This window comes from Cyprinodon variegatus, unplaced genomic scaffold (genome assembly GCF_000732505.1).
Source record: "Cyprinodon variegatus isolate N-32 unplaced genomic scaffold, C_variegatus-1.0 Scaffold357, whole genome shotgun sequence".
In the NCBI taxonomy this organism is placed as follows: Eukaryota; Metazoa; Chordata; class Actinopteri; order Cyprinodontiformes; family Cyprinodontidae; genus Cyprinodon; species Cyprinodon variegatus.
The window spans coordinates 7,666-31,085 of NW_015150810.1; the positions used below are offsets into that span (position 1 = coordinate 7,666).

At 37.7% G+C, this 23,420-nt stretch overlaps 1 protein-coding gene across 2 annotated transcripts in view; it reads left to right on the forward strand.

Annotated features, from left to right (window-relative positions):
• The first annotated feature begins 1,487 nt into the window (after window positions 1–1,487).
• The window catches only part of LOC107091919 (HHIP-like protein 1), a 27,783-nt gene continuing 5,850 nt past the window's right edge, over window positions 1,488–23,420 (forward strand). The window contains exons 1-16 of one of the 2 annotated variants that reach the window (XM_015386151.1): window positions 1,488–1,796; window positions 1,927–1,995; window positions 2,110–2,172; window positions 5,448–5,857; window positions 12,455–12,719; window positions 12,801–13,080; window positions 13,156–13,281; window positions 13,364–13,507; window positions 13,855–13,967; window positions 14,161–14,301; window positions 15,020–15,094; window positions 15,217–15,343; window positions 16,604–16,749; window positions 16,957–17,038; window positions 18,608–18,690; window positions 19,735–20,022. In XM_015386151.1, the coding sequence (XP_015241637.1) occupies window positions 5,546–5,857; window positions 12,455–12,719; window positions 12,801–13,080; window positions 13,156–13,281; window positions 13,364–13,507; window positions 13,855–13,967; window positions 14,161–14,301; window positions 15,020–15,094; window positions 15,217–15,343; window positions 16,604–16,749; window positions 16,957–17,038; window positions 18,608–18,690; window positions 19,735–20,022 (2,182 nt within the window). In that variant the 5' untranslated portion in view covers window positions 1,488–1,796; window positions 1,927–1,995; window positions 2,110–2,172; window positions 5,448–5,545. The remainder of the gene's footprint in view (window positions 1,797–1,926; window positions 1,996–2,109; window positions 2,173–5,447; window positions 5,858–12,454; window positions 12,720–12,800; window positions 13,081–13,155; window positions 13,282–13,363; window positions 13,508–13,854; window positions 13,968–14,160; window positions 14,302–15,019; window positions 15,095–15,216; window positions 15,344–16,603; window positions 16,750–16,956; window positions 17,039–18,607; window positions 18,691–19,734; window positions 20,023–23,420) is intronic. The other variant, XM_015386150.1, reaches the window with a different exon arrangement.

The window sequence follows — 23,420 nt, forward strand, 5'->3', positions numbered from 1 at the left end:
TCATACAGAGAGCGGACAGTCCTTAACAGAAGCCCCCGGACCCCATACCCCTAGAGCACCCCCACAAGGCACCACTAGGAGCATGGTCCAAAGCCTTCTCCAGATCCACAAAAAACATGTTGACTGGTTGGGCTAACTCCCACAAAACCTAGAGCACCTGATGAAGGGTATAGAGCCGGTCCAATGTGTTGCAACCAGGATGAAAACCACATTGTTGGATCTGAGGTTCGACTATCAGCCAGATCCTCCTCTCCTTGCACCCTGGAGTAGACCTTACAAGGGGCTGAGGAGGGTGATTCCTCTGTGATGGGAGCACACCAATAGAGCCCCGGCCTGACAATCCAGGGGTACTATCCCTGACTGCCATGCGAGGAGAAGGCAGAGGCTGGGGACTCAAAGGCGGACTCGCCCATCAGCCAGGCTGAAGTCACTGAGGTAGTTAGAAAGCATCTAGGTGGCAGTGCCCCGGGGGTGGATGAGATTCGTCCTGAGTACCTTAAGTCTCTGGATGTTGTAGGACTGTCTTGGCTGACACTCTGCAGTATAAAGATGTTTCCTTAAAACAATTTAATCTATAATCTGAATTGCATATTGTACATTGTGCATAAATATGACCTTGAAAAGGTGTCCGTTAATCGTAGATACTCTTCAAAATAGAAAGAGACGACAAAGTGAGTTAATTGAAGCAGTGTGTGCAGATATTTATCAGTCAAGTATCAGCTAAAAGAAAGAAAGCTCCTTGCCTTAACTTGAAAGTGTTTATTGTGAGAGAAATAATCATTTCAAACCACCAAAGGCTGGAGTTAATGTAATTTAAGACGGAGAAGATAACTATCATCATGAATAAACTGGCATAGTAAAATATCAGTTAAAGATTTCATCACTTTCTTTTAGCTTTCTTTTGGTCAGCAACTGCCTAAAAAGAAACAACTGTAATTAAATTCTCCAACAGCTCATTACAATTAAAATGCTTGCAAAACCTGCAAAGTTACTTATTTCAGGTGCAAACATGGCCATTTGATCTGGCTTTTATAGGCCAACTAATCCACCTCCAGAAGGTTTTGCCAACAGCCTATATTACTCAGCTAAATGATTTAGGCAATATGGTTACAATTTAAAATACTTAAAAGCTCCATATTTAAATATAATTAAATCAAGACGTTTTGGGTAACTACTTTTTTTCTGGGGCCAGTGAGAGATAAAACTGTTGTGCAAAAGTAGCTCTGGATGTAAATTTTGGCTAGCTGTGCTTTTTAAAAGAAGATTCCGATTTGGAAAAATGCCTTGAGAATCCATCGGTCTTCACTCCCTGTACACGTCCCAGTTCATCTGACCACACACACACACACACACACACACACAAAAACATGCATCAGCATGAGTCTGTCTGGAGGCGGCACAGAGAGAGTTGTGGGTTTGGGAGTGTGGGGGGGGGCTTAGAGGGAGGAGACATGAAAAGTTGCAACTCCAATGTTACATGTGCCACATGCTAAGGAAAGGAATGTCTTTGTGAAGAGAGTTAAAAATCCTAAGAAGAGTGAAAGGAGGAGGAAGAGGAGGAGTGAAGATACGCAGTGGGAGGGCACTTATCCAAGACTGCAGCGTGGCTCTGTGTAGAAATGAAAGAACCTCTCTCACACTTTTTTTGCTGTCTCTCTCTGTGCATGGCTTTGACCCACTGCAGCAAGGGAGCACATCCAGAGCAAACACAGGGAAAGTCTCAAGTTGGCCTGCTTGGTCTGGATGTAAATATTTTTCCTGAAGTCGTGGATGAAGGTGAAACTCTACCTTTAAAGGTTCCCTGAAGCTGTGTACCATTTTTGAGGATTCTGATTTACTCTGTGGTTTCAGTGTATAAAAACTGACTCTCAATTTAAGTTTTTGCATTACTTTCTTTCTCTTGGGAATTTTTCTTGTGATCTGCAGGTGCTTTTACTGTCTGGACAGAACCAAAAAGACTTCAGGATAATAATAATCCACTGGATGGAAGTCAAAGTAAGAATATGATATTTGCGATGCATAGGGAAAATTGTATGCGAGTGTTTTATAACTTGATGATGTAACCCATCATTTGAGCTCTGAATGTCTCTCTCTCTCTCAACTTTGCAGACAGGTGTGATGCTGGGCTAGTGTGTGATACCCTCTCATGCTTCTAGAGATCAGCAGTGTTTTGTAAGTTTGCACTCCTTATGAATTACTATAAAATTAGTTTTACATTTATGAATACTGACCTTTTGTATGTTTTTTAAAATTTAAATGTTGAAACATGTGCAGAGTGTTAATTCAACCCTTCAGGTTAATTTCTTAACTGTTAATGTCTTTTTGTGTGGCCAAAGACTGCTAGAATAAATGGTAACAATATATATATATATATATATATATATATATATATATATATATATATATATATATATATATATATATATATATATATATTAGACAAAATAAGCTAGAGCTTCCAGAGGGGGAAGCAGTGCTTTACTCACACTGTTTACAGTGGGGGTGGGGGCCTTATAGCTTCGACTGAGGATATTGCCAGAAGGTGGAAGGAATACTTTGTTTCTCCTCAACATGCCATGCCTTTCCTGGCAGATGGAGACAATGGATGTTTGCAATTGGACATGTTCATCACCCAGGCTGGTGACTCAGAAAGCTCTCCAGTGGCAAGGCCTCGGGGGTGGATGACATTCGCCTTGTGTATCTCAGGTCTCAGGATATTTTTGGGCTGTTGTGGTTAAAAAGCCTCTACAATGCTCCAAGCCAATGGGGACAATGCTCCTGGACTAGCAGATTGGGGGGCTGATCACCATACCCAAGGAGGAAGACCGCCCAAGAGGAGATTCCAGCTGATTATTTTCACGATGAGCCGCATGATTTTTGTCCTGGTCATTGAAGACTAGACTAGCTCTGTACCCCATCCAGGATGTTCAAGGGTTCTCGGGATTTCCCTAACCCGTCCACATGTACTTCCTGGACCTGCAGAAGGCACCCAACTCTATTCCTCATGGTACACTGTACGAGGCGCTCCAGGAGTATGGAGTCTGGGATGTTTACCAGGTGTAAGCCTGTGTCTGTACAAATGGAGTAGAAGTCAGATTTATATTGTTTGGGTGTTGGACCTTTTCCAGATGTATATTGAGCTGCAGCAAGGCTGCTCTCTGTCACTGGTCTTGTTCATAACTTTCATCTAGGTTCTGGTTTGGGGACCAGCAGATTAAGTCAATACGGTTCTGCTGACTCGCTCCAGCCAAGACGCAGCATGCCCGGGGGTGGTTTGCATTTGAGTGTGAAGCAGCAGGATGAAAATCAGCTCTCCGAAGTCTAAATCCATGGTTCTGGACCGGAAAAGGGTGGCTTTCCCCTCTTCAAAGTTGAAGGGGAGTCCTGCCTCAAGTAGGAGTTCAAGTATCTTCAGATTGTGTTTATTAGTGGGGAAAGAACTGTGTGGCTGCTACTGTATTGCAAGCACTGTGCCAATCTGATATACTGTAATGAAGTGAGAGCAGAGACTAAAGGTGTTGATTTACTGGTTGTTCAACATATCTGTCCTTACTCATGATCATGAATTCTGGGTAATAAATAAAGGATTCGAGATATGAACGACTAAAATGAGCTGCCTCTGCTGGATGGCTGAGCTCTCATTTAGAAAAGGGATAGGGTGAGGAATGTGGCCCTCTGTAGGAGGCTTGAAGTAGAGCCACTTAACTTCCCATCCTCCAATGAAGAGAAGTCAATCACAGTGGCTTGGTTATCTTTTTCGGATGTCCCCTGGATGAGTCCTTCGTCAGGTGTTCCTGGTGGGATGTGCCTGGAGCGCCACCAGAGGGAGGCTGCACATAGAGCCTCTGGGGGTTCTCCCAGAGGAGCCGGAGGATTTGTCTAGAGAGGGAAATATGGGTGTCTCTACTTAGACTGGTATCCCATTCCTAGATGATGTGGAAAATGACAAGCTTAACTAAAAGTTAAACTCAAAATAAAAATGAAAAATGCTGTTTTAAATTGGAACTTAGTACAGAAAACAAAAAACACAGCAGTAATCCAAATCAGGTCAGGCCTTTATGAAATGCTAATTGCGCCCGAAAACCTAAAGGTCTATTACCAGTAACAAATACCATCAAACGTTTGTTGTAGCTGGTAAAGTGTATTCTATGTCACTATGAAGTCATTTTGGCCATGCTAGAAAATTTGGAATTTCTCTTATGGATAAATTGTCTGATTCAAGTCATGGTACATCATCCCATAAAGACTTAAGTCTGTGCTTTGACTACTCCACTCAATGGGGTTACTTTATTTTGAATCTTAAGAGGCATATGGAGAGAATAATTTGCTGTTGTGCTTTGGGTCAATGTCCTGCATAATATTTGTGCTGGAAGTTAAGGAACAATTATCTTACACTATTTTCTGGAGCAGACTATAATTAATGGTTACAATGGTAACAGTAGACCATCTGGATTCTATTTGCCTTACAACTTGTCAATATATTATATTTATATATGTTTTTGACTACTTTACTTAGTTAGTTTTACCATAACAGAATGTACACCTTCTGAAAATCTCCATTTTCCTCAGAATATTTCCCCATATATTTCTTGGGGATGATCATATGGCCAATGTAACGCTGATTTTTGTGATGACTTTTTTTCAGCAATTATTGACTAATGACACAAACTTAATTGACACAAATAAGGCCTACACCCATTTAGATGTTACCCTGGGTCTTTGGTGACTTCCTATATGAGTAGTAAATGTGCTCTTGCAGCAGTTATGGTTGCCTTGGCACTCCAGTTAAGGTTTTCCACCACTTCACATTTTCCTCATAATTGCTCAAACTGTCTTTCATGGCACTATGAAAGCTTCAAAATTGCTTCATAACCCTTTCTAAATATATGAATATCTATCATCTCTTAATTCTGATATCTTGAATTTCTTTAATCCGAGTATGATTTATTTATGAGACCATTTGTGTTTATTTGATTTGTAGATTTTATAGGTCAGGCCATACCCTTACCTAGTTGTGGTCAATAATTTAATGTAAAGTTTTTGTAAAAAACTCACTGGAGGAAATCTGTAAGAGGATAAAATACTTAAAGCTCTGGTATAGATTTGCTATTTTGTTGAACAATTTGCGATCAATTTCTTTGGCTACGATATATTTCTGTATGTGAAATATGTATATATTGGAAATGTAATAACTCTGCATATGCTTAGAATTCCTCAATATCAAATTAAGTCTCAGATATTGCAACGGATAAGGAAAAATCTTGTATTTTGTGTTCAATTATGGTTACTTTAAGTTAACTAATAGCCAATTTTGTTTGTGGGTTTACTTGACCAAAAAACTAGAGCAACGTAACTTTCATAATCCGTATTAGATTTCAAGGCTCTCTTTGGAAAAGATATTAGAAAAAATATGGTCTAACACTGCATTTCTTATCTTTGTCCCATAGAGCCTGCTGGAGACTGGTGATTTTTCACAGAAAGGCTGCATTGGTTGTTTTTCTTTTATTCTGGGAAGAGAACAGCCTATCCTGAACAGAGGAACAGCATGACCCGGCATCATAGTGATCTTGTCCATCAGAAGTTCTTGCAGCATGCAATATTCCCTAAACTACTTCCCTTCATTCTGTTGTTGCTCCCTCAGGCCTGGAAGGGTCACTGTCACCCCCAGTGCTTGGATTACAAACCTCCATTTGAGCCTCAGCAACAACTGGTCTTTTGCAAAGATTATACCAAATTTGGATGCTGTGATCTGCAGAAGGATGAGGAGATATCAAGAAAGTTCCATTCAATTATGAAAAACTTTGACAGTTTGGGTTCCAAAACATGTGGTGAATACATACGCAGCATCCTTTGCCAGGTAAAAGAAAACCTTTATGTATCTTGCAGTTATTTTTGCATTGTCTTTTATGAATGATATGTAATACTTTTAGATATCTGCGGTTCTTGTGTTCCCTTAATTTGTGACTTCTGCTTATAGAAATTCCAGAAATGTTGAACATCTCCTTTGAAGTCTGGTGGATGTCTTAAGGCATGCACAGCTTAACATTTTTTTTTCAAATTTATAACATCTGTCTCTTGATCTACACATTTGAATTTTGGGGGCTTACATAATTATACTTACAAGGCTTAAAAATTCTGGTTTGCAAAATGTATTATCTTAAGTAACCATTATGTGTTAAAGAGCAATTTCTCACTGTGTTGATATCGAAATGATATTTTCATAATTTTCTTGTAGCTTTAACTCAGAAATAATCTTTTCTACAAACTGAATTCTTGCAGTATTTGTGTATTCACAAACACTGAGTCCTCAGTCTGAATACTTGAAATCTGTAATGACACTGTGTCCACAATCACCATAAAAAATTATATCTGTATGTTTGGAAGGAGCTAATAGGGAGCAATATGCTTGTTAATGTCAATTATTTTGCATAGGGACCTCCTGACGTCACAAGCCACTTCAACACAGTTGTCCAAAAATCCTTTAAGGGACAGATTTTAGAAGCACAGCCCGCCTCACAGAGTTTAAAACAAAAATACATGATTTATGTAATGTATTGTGTGTGACAAATGTTAACGTCCTCTGTTGAATATGTTTTGGCTTAATGGAGAACTTCATACATTGACTACATTTGTGTAACTTCTGTTTTTTGTAGTTCTTTTCCGGAAGGCTGTAGTCCAAATTTGACCAGCATCATTCATGTTGATGTCAGCAGAGTAATGACGTCCGTAAGGCTGAAGGCTGTCTGGACTCAGTACAGCAGGCCAGATAAGGTTCTGGTTGTTGATCCAGTGAAAGGTGAAGGGATAGGAAGGAACAGGAGCTTGTACCATTCAACCTTTAACCATTTAAGACCAGCCCAAAATGGGTTCAGTTAAGATTGGATAGCTGTGATGAAAGCAACCATTGCTGAAAGCCAAACCAAAATAGACATGGCAGCGCAGGAGGACACATATGTAGCTGCTACTTACATTTGTTTTGTCACAATCCACAATTTTAAAAAAAGGAACAAGACTGCAAAAGAAATATGGGAGCTATAGATATTATATCTAAATTGCTCTTCATGAAGGATGCTTTCATTCCCGTGTTTTTTATTTTCTCACCCTTTCTGCCATGCTCCTTTTTGGAGCATCATTTCATCTTCCAAAAACTGTGAATTATGAATGTGGACAGCTGGTCTCTCAATATAGCCTCATCATGTGTCCTGCATCATGTTGTATACTGGGGAAAAACAAGGGGCGATTAGCCTCTCTCAAGCATCCCCTGACCAGGAATTGAAAGGTCGGGAGAAAATCAAACATTCTGAAGTTCAGTCGGTCCTTGTGAGGTTTTCCTGAGCAAATCCTGCTGTTAAAGCTGAGCTATGAGCGTCTATGAGACCATTTACCTGAACCTCGCGCACCGTGTATGTTCAAACAAGGGAATACTTCTTCTCCCAGATTGACAAGTCCTACTAGTGCCATCTCTTGGCCTTGAGGCGAACATGTTATTTTGGACGTACAGTGTGAGCAGTTAGATTACATCAGAGCATAGAGCCGTAAAGTGTAAGAACATACATTGTGACCTACGAACTTTCGTCACACAGTTTGAGGTGTAGCTGTTGTACGAAATTTAAAATATCATGCAGTATATGCCCACTACATTAAGGCTGTCGGAAAATTCATCAGTTAGCCTGATTCAAAAAATCTCTCTCTATCTGAAATCTGGCTCCCCCTGTATGGCTTTCAGACAGGATCTACTCAACTCCTCCTGGATATTATGTAAACCTGATGCCCTGCTCCCTCTGCACCCCTTCCCTGAATATATCTGTGCAACTGTTCAATCTGCGTCCGGTTTATGAACATTACATAATACTTTCAAAGACAATGGTTCCAACAACAGTGCTTTATGGACTTATACTGTGATCACAAGCTCACAGATATAAATATATGAACCCCCATACCGTCTTCACTGTTCCACCCGCAAGATGTTGTTTTTTGTTTGGGTTACTTCGTGTGCTGAGGTTTTCTGCAAAAATCAGACTGAATGCTGTGAATGATATAATGAAATATAATTTTTTCCCTCCTCCTAGCCATTGTGATCTTTTTCTCTTTTTTTAACTGTAAGAGTTTCACGGAAGCATGGCCTCAGACACTACGTCCCCCTACTGTATGTCTCTGTTTTTGTTTTCTTGGAAGGGCTCTACCAAAACTGAATTTCCCTTTTGACATTTCCAAATTATTTTTGAATTGGTTTTGAATTGAATTGGAGGATGAAAAAAGTTTTTTTTTGTGGGAAAAGATAAATACTTATGGCCATCATATAAAGTCCTTTTCTAAAAAGCTCACACACAGTGCTAAATGGGAGTGACTTTTTGCAACATGAAAACAGCACAGTTGCATCACAGAGGTATCACAGTCAGTGTGAGACCTGTGTAAGCCCTCTGGGTACTTACTCTGGATTTCTCCCACAGTCCAAAAACAAAACTGTGAATTGGCGTCTCCAAATTGTCTTTAGGTGTGAATGTGGGAGGGTGTGTATGGTTATGTCTCTGTGTTGCCCTGCAAAGGAATAGGGACCTGTCCAGGATTTACCCCGCATTTTGTCCATGGACTGCTGGAGATAGGCACTGGCCCCACAGGGACCCTTACAGATAAAGTAAGAGAAGATGGATGGATGGATGTTTTTTGTATCTTTGGCCTTGTAAGTGACGTAGTATGTCACTTTAGAAAAAATAAATAAAACTGTTTAAACAATGTGCAACACCTACTGCACTTATAGTACTTGCATGCTTATTACAGTTATGACTCACACAGTCACAGCCCAGAAATGTACCTCTAAATTTAGAGGTTATTATGACAATCTTATTGCTGCCATAGACTTTGTTTGGAAAATTGTTTCATCTACTGAGAATTTCTATTTCAGTATGTTTTACTTTCCCTAATCTGAAAAAAAATCCAAGCACTAAAGCCCAACCTCTCTATCTCTGAATGAACCTTAAAGTCTGTTCCACTCCCTGATTATATAATTGCGTGCTTACTTTGCAGCCCAAAGAATAAATACAGCAGCTTGTGTGGAAACTGAGTGATAGGTGCAGCACTAATTTGGTATAGTCCTTATAGTTAAACTTACGGTAATAGACTAATAGATTTCCCTTAAATATTAAAAGTAGAAAAAAACAAAATCATTCAAAGCTTTGTTTTCTATTGGCACCCATAAAGCCATTCTAAATACACATCTTTCCTGAAGTATAATACATCATACTCTATGTAAGGGCAGTGACAAATCACTAAATCCTAAAGTATAGGTTCTCTCATTGGTAATTATAGCCCACAACAGTTTTTTTTTCTCCATGCAGTGCAGGTTTGGTTATGTGTGTAGTAAGTTGTGCAAAGTGTCTTCAACTTCACTTGAAATCTACTCTTAGGTCTTACTCTTTGCTGAGATCTGAGCAACGTAACTATATGAGGTTAAGAAGTTCTTTAATTTAAGAATAGGGTTACCAAACTCCCTTTGGAAATCGGTTAATTAGAAGAGTTCTGTGTGACTAGCGAAAAAAAAAAAATCTTTCTTTAAATTTGATCTAACCTTCAAGACATTGTTTTTCAGGCTTTGTTTGGATATTTTTAAAAATGTATTTGAAATCATCATTATCTTTGACAATTTGAGATAAAAAGAAAGCCATAAAGGTGGTCAAGGTACCTAACTGACCTGAGACTTTTGGATAAGCCTATCATACAGAGGTTCCCTGTTTAAGACAGGAGAAAAATGGCACTGATCCATCCCAGAATAAGAAAGGAAGAGATTGAGAAAAATGTTGGATCTCGTTAAGAAAATAGAAGGGAGTCAGGGAAAGGTCACTGAGTTTGCCTGACCAAACAATAACATTCAGCTAGTTCTTCACTCAGCGACCTGGAAGATGGAAGTCCAGCTTGGATAACTCAGGTTGCATGAACCTCTCCATGAGGAGAAAGCATGAAGCGACAGTGGAGAGGAATATCTCCCCTTTCGGAAGAGACCTCTTGCAGAACCAGGCTCAACATGGCGGTCTTCGCCGGACCAATTAAGATAAGACAGGGAAGGCAGTAAGAGTCCGGAGGAATGACACTCTGATGAAGCTTTAGCTACGAAGGTGGAGGAGGGGCTGGAGGTGGGTTGAATAGGGGTCCTCTGAATCAAAGTCAGACATACAGTAGCACAACCACTGCCCGCGCTTTGGGTAACAGAGTTAGTTGCAGATTGGAAACCTTTTAAAATGAACTCTGGATGCTGATTGGGCTTTCCTGGAGGCGTGGTTCTAAAGGTTTCTGAAGTCATACATGTAAACAACCTAATCAATTGCTGTCAAAAATTAGTAGTTGCTTTTTTCAGAGATTCACTAGTCCAAATTGTGTGGCCAGTTTCCACACGCTTTTATGAAGATTCAGAATGCTGGTAACTATCTTTGCAGATTTGGATCTGCCATTTAAAAACGTATATATAACAGCCTTACACTTCATGAAAGGAGTTGTGGTAAAACAGGTATTTACTTTTTTGAAAGATAAAATTAATACAGAAGTGCACACAGTATACCTAGCAATAGCAAAATGTATATATATATATATATATATAAATAAAATAAATATCAGTGTGTAGAATCTTGATAATCTCTATTTGTTCTGGTTTAATTTGTGGGGCACAGAGACAGTAGTGAAAAACAAATACGCACAGATCAGGACCTGCTACCCTATGTGTTGTAGGAGCATTGGAGATTAAAATGTTAGATGTAACCAGTGTGACCTAGGCTTTGCAATGTTTTATCACATATGGTGTGAAGAAACACAAAAGAAGTAACATGTCTAGAGTTGCCCTTATCTTTCCTAACAAAGATAAAAATCCTGCCTCTTTTGCTAAAACATCTTTGTTTGTAGTCTGTCTGACAGCATGGCATGAAAGCCTGTCAGATGGACATTCTTGACATTTTCTCCTAAATGCTCTATCTTGAGGACCTCATTTGCTCAAACCAAAAAGCCCTTTCAGGGAACTAACAGGTTTTTCAGTGTGGTTTTCAGGTTCGTTTCTAGCCCAGAATGTTGAAGGTTTATAATTGTATTTCTAAGGGCAGATTCAGGTGACTGTATGATCCTAGTTCTCCTTGGTGTGCCATTTGCTTTGGGAATTTAAGGAAAAGTCTGAAATCAGTCTCCTCAGCAACACTCTGAAATACTCTGGGCATATCTAAGATTTGCAGGCCAGAAAAGATACTTAGTCCCTCTAAAATTAGAAGGCCACTTAGGTCACTGATGTTATAGCTTCTGGCATCACCTACAGCAGAAAGCATGTAAATTTCATCTGAAACACCCCATGGTATTTAGTTTGTGCCATTACATGTGTAGAAAACATCATGAGATGGTTAACGGGTGCAACATTGAAAATAAAAAAGACCAACCTTGTCATTTAGAGTTAAGTTGAAAATTACACATTTTCAAATGCACAAATGAACCTGACCCACACTGCCTCTTTGAGTTACTACTCTTGAAGAGTCTTCAGGTTAGCTGTTGCTGGATTTGCCAAGGGTACATTAGACGTGCTATGATCTATTTAAAATACCAAAGTATGGCACACATTGCTGCTACAATTTTAAAATCCTTTTAAGTCACTTTTAAGATTCACTGTTTTTGCTTTTTTGTTTTTGTTTGTTTTAGTGAGATGAATGATCATCATTTTCTTTTTCTATAATCTTTTTGCAGCTGTAAACACCAGAATAGCCCCATTGTAGGACAATAAACAGATTTTCTATTCTATTCTATTCTAATCATTTTATTTTGATTGTGTTTTTACTCCCATGTTCTGTTTTCTTAATGATGTATATTTAATATAGTTTTAGACTTTTAATTTTTTTATTTCTTTTTTTTACATAGTATTGACTGTTTGTCATTTTAAAAGTGCTTTGCAAATTAAGCGGTTTGGCTTGACTAATTAGATACTCAGGAATTATCAAAACATTAATTGTTTAAGCTCCCTACCTAGTACTCTACTTTGCTTACTTCTGGCTTACCAGTAAATCTAGACTTGTTGTTTATTTTCCATTTTTGGGGCTCTGCCCTCTGTGACACTCTAACACTCATTGAAACTACCCATGTTGACCACATGATGGTTTTGGTCTCGTGCCTCCTTCTGCATCTGCTTACCATTCTGGGTGTGGACAGTGTGGTTGTGACTTAATAACTGAGTGGACCTGTCTAGCATCCATTTATACTGTAGCTCTATATAACCTTGACCGGACCAGTTAAGAGTAAGGCACAGACAAGCTTTGAAAGTGTTTTTTTTTTTACAAAAAACACTAATTGGATTTCGGTATTCATGGAGTTTATCAACTCACTTCTACAAAAAAGAAATACAGGATGAAAAGTTAGTTCAATTCAGCTCAGTTTCCTTCTAATAAATGTTTAAAGCTTACATTCCTACAAACAATCAACAGCTTATTTCCCTTCTTAGGAATGTTCTCCATATGCTGCCCACCTATATGATGCTGAGGATGCCAACACACCAATGAGGGTTCTTCCTGGACTATGTGGAGATTACTGCTCAAGCTATTGGCTGCAGTGCCGGTATACCCTGAGCCTGCTCCTGGAGGACATGGGGAACCCACAACAGTTTGCCAACTGGACAGCCTCAATAGAAGAGGACCGAAATAGGTTCTGTGACTTTCTGGAACTTAAGGACAAACAGTATTGCTACCCAAATGTTTTAACAGATGCTGGTATGGCTTCATGTAACAGTCTTAAAATTAAATGAAGAAACTTTCTAATTAACTAATTAACTAACTAACCTATGTCTCCAGAACTAAATGCAAACCTTGGCTTAGTACGCGAGGATCCTAAAGGCTGTCTGGAGGTCTGCCTGCAGGAAGTTGCCAATGGTCTCCGTAACCCTGTGGCAATGATCCACGCAAATGATGGAAGCCATCGCTTCTTTGTTGCAGAGCAGCTGGGCTACGTCTGGGTGTATTTGGCTAATGGCTCCAGGATTGACCGTCCTTTTCTCAACCTCACCCAGGCTGTGCTCACATCTCCATGGGCTGGAGATGAAAGGGGATTCCTCTGCATAGCCTTGCATCCAAGGTACTTATTTCAAGTTATACCTAAACGTTATGTCCTCAAACGTATGAATTTGTTTTAAGTTGCCTCAATTTCTAGGTTCACCACAGTCAGAAAAGCCTACGTCTACTACTCAGTGTCTGTCAAGAAGGAGGAGAGAATAAGAATCAGCGAGTTTACCCTCTCAGCACATGATGATAACCAGCTAGACCATTCCTCAGAAAGGTATAAGCCTTGAGTTATACCCACATGCTTTTCTCAGGAACCAGGGCATATTCATCATTTTCATATTTTACCTTATATACAGAACTATCCTGGAGGTTGTGGAGCCAGCATCAAACCACAATGGTGGACAGCTGCTTTTTGGCCATGATGGATATCTCTACATCTTTACTGGAGATGGTGGGCGAGCTGGGGACCCATTTGGAAAGTTTGGCAATTCACAAAACAAGTCAGTGTAATTAAAAAAATATTTTTTTCACCTTTGGTTGCATTTCTAATATCTGAATAGGTGCAGCTGTAGACTTATCTCCATGAGTGGCACTAACTAGATCAGGGTATAGATTTATTCAGTTCATATGCAGCTAAATAAATTGGAAAGTTTTGATCAGGAAGAATATTTTCTGAGTCTGAAAGCCGGTATGAAGGGCAAAAAAAAAAAAAAAAGATGAAATCTAAAAGAATAAAGAAGATTGGGATTCTAAAAGGAATAATAGAACAGTCTGGGCATGATTTATGGAAAAACCTTTGCCTCCAACACTAAATCTATCTCAACCTGCTGTATTGTCTTTGTAACAGATCAGCGCTTCTTGGCAAAGTGCTGCGCATTGATGTTGACAACAATGATGAAGGTGTTTCCTACAGCATTCCCTCTGACAATCCTTTTGTAGGGGAACAGGGAGCAAAGCCTGGTAAATCGTTTTAATTCTGTTCAGATCTCTGTTAAAGTAATGAAAATCTAGAATGTTAGATTACATTTTAAGCTTTAGATATGTGGCATCCTATGTTGTGTGGCTCTTATGGTTAGGCTTTTTGTTAACATTTTTTATTTCATCCAGTGTATAAGAAGTGTGTAAATACCCCGCCACTTTCCTGTCTTTGCAGAGATTTATGCCTATGGAGTTCGCAACATGTGGCGATGCTCCATTGACCGTGGCGACCCTGTTACAGGCGCAGGCAGAGGCAGGATGTTTTGTGGTGATGTTGGCCAGAACAAATATGAAGAGATAGACCTCATTGTTAAAGGTGGGAGATGACATTTTTTATACCTTGCAGTCCTTTGTGTAAAATGTGTTCAGATGTTAAAAATAGCCAGACCCTTTTAATTCTAAAATGACAGAAAAACAGAGCTTTGCTTCATGTAAGAACTATTTTATTTTTCATATCATGTTCTCATAATGCAGCAAGCTTAAGTGTCACCATACATTTTTTTTCAAACTTAACATAAAAAAAAAACTTTGTTGTGATGACTGCAAAGACTGCAATCTTCAAGTTAAACTCTCATAAAAAAAAGTCTATAAGCCATCTGTATTTATGATTATTTTCTGGATAAAAAAAGTGCAGACTATTTTCAGATGTGTAACCTTTATAATTTATTAGTTAATGAATCAATAAATATCAAAATCTTATATTTCACATTGGAACTTCCAGTTGTATTTAAAGTTCCAATAACTGGATAGTTATTTAAATTCCTTGATATTTTAGATAATAGAAAAGTAAATGCAAGGTTACTTTACCTAGTAGGTTCTCACTTTTGCAGTAGCTGAGTTAGTTTTTTAGAGAAGTATCTGGTACATATAACGAATTTCCTTTTTTAAAAGTAACATTCCCAACACTGGTGAGAGACAGTCAATTTTTTTTTAGAATAATTGCATCCGCTCTATAAATAATTGGAAAATTATAAAAAGAAAAAAGAAAAACTTTTGCCCCTGAAACTTAACTCTGTGACCACTTTAATTTAAAGGAGGAAACTATGGTTGGAGGGCCAAAGAAGGATTTAGCTGCTATGATCGCAAACTTTGTCAAAACTCATCTCTTGGTAAGTACTCTACAATTTTTTTTTAGAAAAACATAAAGAACATAACCCAAAAACATTAAAGAAAATAAAAACATTTCTTATATTAATGAGTTATGTGTTTTTCTTTATCTTTTGATTTGTAGATGACATTTTGCCAATCTTTGACTACCCCCATAAACTGGGGAAATCCGTGACAGGTGGATACATCTACAGAGGTTGTGAGATGCCTAACCTAAATGGACTTTACATATTTGGGGATTTCATGAGCGGGTAGATAAAAAAATCATTCTTTTATATGTTTGAAATAAAAAAAGATATTTTGTATAAACATGGAGAGGCCAGATATCTGAGAAAGTTAACAACAGCTTACTGTACATGCCTTAGAAATTGCTAGTATCCAAAATAACGATACCATGTTTAATTATAGCAGAGATTATGACTGGTGAGTTATTAAACAAATACATTGTTGAAAAAATACATTTCATAAAAAACGTTTTCTGCAGCAAGTATTGATTTCAATATTAAAGGTAGTAATTATTTCTTCTCTAGTTCAGTATTAATGTGCATATTTCTAAATATGTGCTTAGATCTACTGTAATTGCAGTTAGGGGAACAAAGAAAGTTTCCATTTTTGCCAATACAGTCATAAGAGGCACTGTGTAAAACATTTGCTTTTTCCATTTGACTTAAGAGAGAAAGCAGAAAATTACTGCTTATTACAGTAAATGTGCTTGGTTAATTAATCATTTGCAGGTATTAGCACCTCTGAGGGTCTGAGGCTCACTGTATGTTCACACAATGTCAGTTTGGAAAGGCATCAAACTATGGCCATAGAAAAGCAATTGCTGATGTGCTAATTACATTTCATGCTGTTCAGTCAATTGAGAGGTTAGCTAAATCAGTGTAAAGTTATAATCTACAGAGCCTAGAGAGAATCAACAAAAAACAACCGAGACAAATTTGTAAGGTTGTCACTAGAAAGGCATCTCTCTTGAAATAAAATGAAATTACAAATAATATGCCAAAACTGCTTTTGTATAAACTGAAAAAATGTAGGAGCTGCATCGTTTGGACACATTAGATGGAAGTGTACCACCATTTTTAGTATAAAGAAACAGTATTCCTGTCCACTTTGCATTTATTGAGCAATAAACTCTTCTGTGTATCATAGTCTGCTAAAGTAATGGCAGCAGATATACCAAAGAATGGCACAAAAACAAAAAAACAAGTTTCTGCAATTGTCCAATCAAAGTCCACACCTAAACTGTCAACATCATAGAACAATGGATTAATAAATTCCCTGATTTTAGTATTGCTGAAGGAATAGAAGAGCAAAACATCCCTGTAATGTGATGGCAGAATGATAAAGATGCATAAAAACTGGAATACCTAACAAACCCCCTTTGTAGATGTTTCTAACACCTTGTTGTACTATAGGGAGAACTAACTGTAGTTATTCTAGGCTTCTTTGACAGTCATGAAGACTTATTGTCCTATGATTCTCACTTAATGTCCCTACTTTCATTTTAGGCGTCTAATGTCTTTAAAGGAGAATGAGGCTAACGGTGAATGGCAGTATAATGAGATCTGCATGGGAAGAGACCAGACCTGCAAATTTCCCAAACTCATCAACAGTTATTATAGATACATCATCTCCTTTGCTGAAGATGAAGCAGGTAATGACTGACTGTATCTAACTAGTTTCTCCAGGAGTTTATGGATTTATTTATAATCAGTTAAAACAAAAATATATGTAAATATAAAGGAAAAAAAAAACATTAACTCACATCTTTTTTTTCTGATGTTTCCTGTTACCGGTAGTTTCTTTTAATCTTGCCATTTTGGGAGTGCATGTTTATGCCCTCTTCCCTTTTCTCCCCCAGGAGAGCTGTATTTCTTATCCACAGGAGTCCCAAGTGCCACAGCAAGATCAGGTGTCATCTATAAAATAGTGGATCCTTCCAGGTAACAAAATACAGCATCCACACTTCCATAAAAATATAGACTTAGATATTGTTTACATAAAAATGCTTGAAAATGATGTATGAGCTTGACAAAAAATAAGTCAGAGATGCATTGCTATTTATTACAAGGTTAAAATAATTAAAGAGGTTAAGATTAATATATTTCAAACAGCAACTTTCCTGAAAGGGAAAAGGTCAGGCTTCATAGCTCAGAGCTGTCAGGATTTAAAATCTTAAAAATGTTGAGGTGCTGGTGAGGTATTTAAGCTTAAACATTTAAATAAAAACCATCTGGCATTGATAACCTCAGGATGTGATTATTCTGTGTTATATATGTTGTTGATGTTTGACTAAGCAAACGGAGAAATCACAACAGAATTGCATATCAGACTATTAAAGAACAAGGTGGAAATCAGCGATGGTGACATTATTGTCTTTGTGTTACGATGCATTACATGGTAAATAATATTTTTTTATTGAAACAGTCATGTAGGGGGTACGTTTCTTAATCTCCATGAGGTTAGTGCATGATCACAGCTTAAGACAAATGTTAATTTATTTCCAATAAGAAAAGTATCTGAAGTAATTTATGTCTGTTACTTTTTCCTGAGCTTAAAAAAAGTATTTGTACATAGATATACATTAGGTTTTAAAAACATATAGGTGTTTCTGACAATAAATATAACATTTAATTCTTAACTCAATTCTAAATTATTGTAACATTTTCTTAAGTACAATGTAACTTATGACATTGGTTAAATGAAGTGCAGAAAATACACAACTACATACTGTGTCACTATAATCTCTCCCAGCTTTTTTTAAAATTCTTTATTTTTTTTTACTGTCATTACACTGTCACAAGTACAGAACAATGAAATGAACTGTCTGCATTTAACTGATCCCGTGGCGGAGCAGTGGGCTGCCATTGTGAGGCGCCCCGGAAGCATTTTTTGGGTTAAGTTTGCTCAGGGACCCAGTGTCTGTAGGAGTGGGGCTCAAACTCAGAACCTCAAGATTCCAAGCTCTATGCCTTAACCACTAGACTGCCAATACTACGTGATCCCCAATAATGATAATAATTATGAGTTAGCTCTTATCCTCTTGGCTTCAAATGTGCATTTTGACTGCGTCAAAAGTCTCCCCCACTCCCAAAAAACAAAAAAAACAACAACATCTAGACTATATGCTAATGCAACCAGTGTGGATAAATAAGCAGCATTTAAAGACCTACCTGAAATCTGTGGTGCATTTTTTTGCAGAAACATACTTCCCAAATGCTAATCCATTTGCACTATGAACTTATTCATAAAACACACAGTAGCGGTGCCTTGTACAAAGAGTGTATAGATACCATGCAATGACAGTGGCTTGCTTGACTGAATGTGTATAATACAGCAATTTTAATTGTCTGTGCTCTCCTTTCTGTTTTGTATTTAGTTATCTTAACCCCAGCGTATAAGTTAAAAAATGCCTGCTTTGAGTGTCCTATAAAAGTTAATAATAAAGCTTTTAAAACCTTATAACTCTTGTGTAATATTTTGATTTTTTTTATTTTTTTTTGACCACACAGACGAGCACCACCAGGAAAATGCCGCATCAAGCCTCTGCCTGTTAAGATAAAGGGAAAACTTATTCATTTCCATCCTAAAGAGGGTAAGAAATAACCGATGAGAGACAGCTATGTTTCTATAGCCTCATGTGTAGCTTGAAGCTCTTTTCATCAAAATATGACCCAAACTAGTTTCATATATGCTGCTATTAAGTGGTGTAGGTAGCATTTTTGTTAACTCAAAAGGATTAAAATATTACAATTTTGCTTTGTGATATTGAGTCTCACTTGTTAAGGATATTTGTTGGAAAAGTCTTATATATTTTAATCAAATGTATTTTAAAATTGGCACACATTACTTTACTGAAATGTGATGTGTCAGGCATGTCATTTAGTTACAAAATATGTCAGGGTTTGTTGCTATGTGTTACGAACTAAGTAATTACAAGTACTAATTGTAACCTAACTTATTATTTATTATCTTCTTACCATATGTAGATATAAAAAATAACATGCATCTGCAGCCCTTTATAGATATTTTTAATCCTGTATGATTTCCTGCTAAATGCCTTCTCTTTAGAACGGTATCTAACACATAACTTCCCCCTATACTTACCAAATCTGCACAGACTGCTGACCAAATGTAAGATATTTGGACACGCCATGATTTTTAGCATAATTTGAAACGCTCTGAAAAAATGGAAGATGCATCTGACTCTTTTTTTACAGTTGTAACATTCTGACGGTTGTTCCAACTAACACAGACCGAATACAGACAATTGCTAATAAAGCAGCACTTAGAACTTGCACAGGAAATATAGAAACACGAAAATAGCTTACCTTTTTTCGTTAAATTGCCATTTTGCAGCATGTTTCTGAGTAATGGACATTGCAATTGTTGCAATTGTCCCAACTCGATAATGCAAAGATTGTTGCATATGGATAATATAAAAGCTTGTTTTTGTTATTGAGTTGCAGGTTTGTTATATCCTGCTTGCTGTCTGATTTAGAACAATAGTTTACTCTCATGATTAATCACTTTTTAATTATACTCCTTTGTATGTGATGGAAGTGTAGAAGTCCTTTTATTGTTTATGAAAGTCTGATTTTCTTTTTTTGTATTATAACCTCTTTGTTTCTGTTTGCAGAGTTTGTAATCAACAAGAAACCTACCACAACACCTGTTCCAACCACAACCACTCCAAAGACTACAACTCCAAAAAAAAAGACGATTCGAGGACCATTTATTATAAGAAAACCTCCAATGCCAACAAGACAGACGACAAGAAAAGTAGTACGACCCCAGCCAACGACAGCAGGAGAGACGATGAGAAAAACAACACAACCTACACTAAAAAAACCAACATCAGCCACAAGAGTGAAACCAACTGCTGTTCAGAGGGGCACGGCAATTCTCGTCACAACTCCGTCCACTGGTAGGCCTACTGGTGCACCTGTTTATCATCCTAGCTCCACTGCCTATTCAAATTCTGCCTCAGCTTCTAACACATCTGCTAAATCCGCACGCAGACCATTTCACACTGAGGTACGAGGAAAGGGAACCCGTATAAACACTGGGGCTTTTCTATTCTGTCCTCTGATCTTGCTTCATGGTATGTCATTTTAAAGACACAGCAAATTCTAACTCGTAGGTTTCCCTTAAGTAAGCTTTGATTAGTTTACCGTCTGGTGGGATAACGATTTAATGAAGAACAGTTGCTAGACAACACTGTGGATTCAGTCTACATAACTTCCGGCTTTAGGATTCAAAAAAACTGATTTTTTTTTTTTTAGCTTTTTTTCCTTTGATAAATTAATGTAAAATTATATCAATTTTTACTGTTTAGTATTTGAGACTAAGAATATGCATGCATTTATGAAAGTTACATCTTGATTTTTTTTGTTGTTGCTACATTTAGGACCTTTTGTTTAGGTAATAGATTTTGCAGATATTTTTAACAAAAACAAATGACTTTAGACTCAGGCAAAGATCACCTTACTGTGATCTTTTGTTAACTAATGCCCCAGAATCACAGGATACTGATGCCAGACACTACCCAAAGATCGCATTATTATAACCTGTTACAAGTTACCCTAAAGTCACAGGGCACCTTAAGCCACTTTCCCACTGAAAATAGATGATTAACTTGTGTTTTTTAAACATGGTTTGACCCGGGAAAAATCGGCATTTAGCCTTCCTATTGCCAAAAAAAGCTGGGTCTAACCCCTCGCTGGCAAGCTGAGTGGGCTCTGCCGATCTGCAGCTGCGTGTCTAGTGACACTATCATGCTGGGTTTGCATTGATAATGTCACCACCATGACAGAAATCAGGAAAGTAAACAATGGAGATCCACATGGAAGGAAGGCAGTGGTCAGTGTGCTCTATTGTTTTGCTCTTTTCTTTTTGCTCTTTTGTCCGTCATTCTCGATGGTGCTGAGCCATGTTTGTCAAATGTAAACAGAGTTGTTCCGGATTGCGAGATCAGAGGCGACTGCCAGGGTGTGCTGACGTCCGTAGGTTTGGCTCAGTGGTATCATGTAAATAAGCGGCTCAACTCAGGTCAGGTGTTCCCACAAAATGCCAATCATAGCCGAGGCAATTTTAAAATGGGTTGTTTGTCGAGTCGTTTGTCCCGGGTAGACAGGGGTCGGTGAGCTGTTCCCACTATCAATGAAAGTCAATTGTTCATGGGTTTAAGAGAGTTTTTCAGGCCAGTGGGAAAGGGGTGTTACTTTCAATCTGTACAGGGCTTCAAACCTAAACTAACCCCCCCTAACCTCTTAATCATATCATCCTTTGTATCAACTCCCATTTCATCACCTGCCCTGAACCCTTTAACTAAAGGCAACTATGGTTGCATAGAGCTCTAACCCTTACTGTTATTCCTACACCATTGCAGACCTCTAGCCTCACCCCCCCAAAAATACTTTGAAAGTTGAATATTTTACCAGCCACCAGAACCATAGACATTAAATTTAAGGTCCTAGGACTACAGTACCAATCCTTCTCTGACCATGAAATATCAAACTCACCCTACTAAGTAGAACATATAAAAAACACAGATCAGACCTTGCATTTACTTAGCACATTTACAGGCAAGAGAATGTAACCAAGAGCCTCTTGGTAAGCATCAAAAACCTTATATATATTCCCCATTGATCCCCCTGATAATTAATAACCTCCTTTTTCACCCCAATTTAATAACAATTATTTAGATACTTTGGTAAAACTAAACATTATGTCACACCACTTAAGGACACATTCCATTTTACCCCTAAAAGACAGAATAGATGGATTCACAATAACTGTTAGGAAGGGTTCACTACTAAATTCCCCTTCTAGCCCCGCCCACCATTGCTCTTAAAGGAAGCAAAACCTATGCTGTTCAGGACATGCAGTGTCACCGATTATGTCACAGAATCTGGTCATATTTGTTTTCATAGTGAAGGCGAAATGATCTATTTGTGCTACTCTTTGTGGATCTCCCAGCAGCATTATTCCTTTTGCTGGTTATGGTTTAAAGAATTCCACATTTAAATATTGTAAAAATGTTTTTCAAGGTTGGGGACAACCTGTGCAAATCATGACAGGAAAACAAGCTCTTCATTTATGTCTGTACAAATACTAAAAATTTTCTAAATAATTTAGGGCGATCTGAATCAAAATGTTACTCTAAGTGTATCATTCTGTCCAGCTAGATCTTTGTCTGATTGCTGTCTATGCCTGTGTCTCTGCACATCAGGGAGCTTAGTGAGGTAAAAAAAAGTAAGGCTAGTACCCCTAAATTTGACAAAAGGATCCAATCAATTGGAAAACGTCCTTCTTAAAAGCAAATAAACTTGATTAAACAAAAAACTACTTATTTTGGCAAATAACACCCCCCTTTTTGTTTTTAGACCACCACCTTGTTTAGACTAAGCCTAGCTTGATTGCAGGGGGGTGTTATTGGCTCAGAGAAATAAAGTGCAAAAAACCTGCAGACATTGATAATTAACTACATGTCAGCTTGTAATATAGATCAAGAGCTAGTGTATATGTCATGTTAAGTGCGAAACTTGAGGAATTTAGAGGGTGGTATGGTACACGAATGTATCTCATCCTCCATCTGCTGAAACTGCATTTCATGACCTTGGCAGAACCTTTGCCATTTACTGTTTTTCTGAACATGTTTCATATTTACACTTTGCACTTTGTTCAATTGGTTAAGAGGTAATCCAGGTATTCATAAGTCTAAATGTTTAAAAAGTAGATTATATTAAATTATTCAAAATAATCACAAGAGCTTTCAGTGTCTCTGTGATGTTGTTGATCTGATTTTTTTTTTATATGAATGTGTAATCACACACTAACTTAAAATATACCAGTTGCACAAAGTTCATGAAGAAAAATTAAGTAACCATCAATTCCTGCTTTCATCCTGCTGACATGATTTTCTTTGCTGGTACAAAAGTCTTTGTTGCAGGAAAAAGTCATATTTATATGTCAGATGTTTGCACTACTTTAAATAAGATACTGGGGGCAGCTTTATTTTGAATAAATGTTTCTTCTTCTGCTTCAGCTCGGACAATCATCCTTGTGTGGCTGTGTCTATGCTTTCTGTGTATGGTTGTTTGTAATAACTTCACTCTTAAAACACTGAAATGCCTAATTAGTTTAAACAGGTAAAACTGAAGCTCAAATATCTTCCAATTTGGTTGATTAAAAATAAAAGGGTAGGTAATAATTATACAACAAATATGTTAGTCAACTTTGTTGTCGTTTTTCACAAATGCTTGGGGCAAGTTGTTGAACAATTACACCAATTATACCACTTTACCTTTTTAACATTGGGGC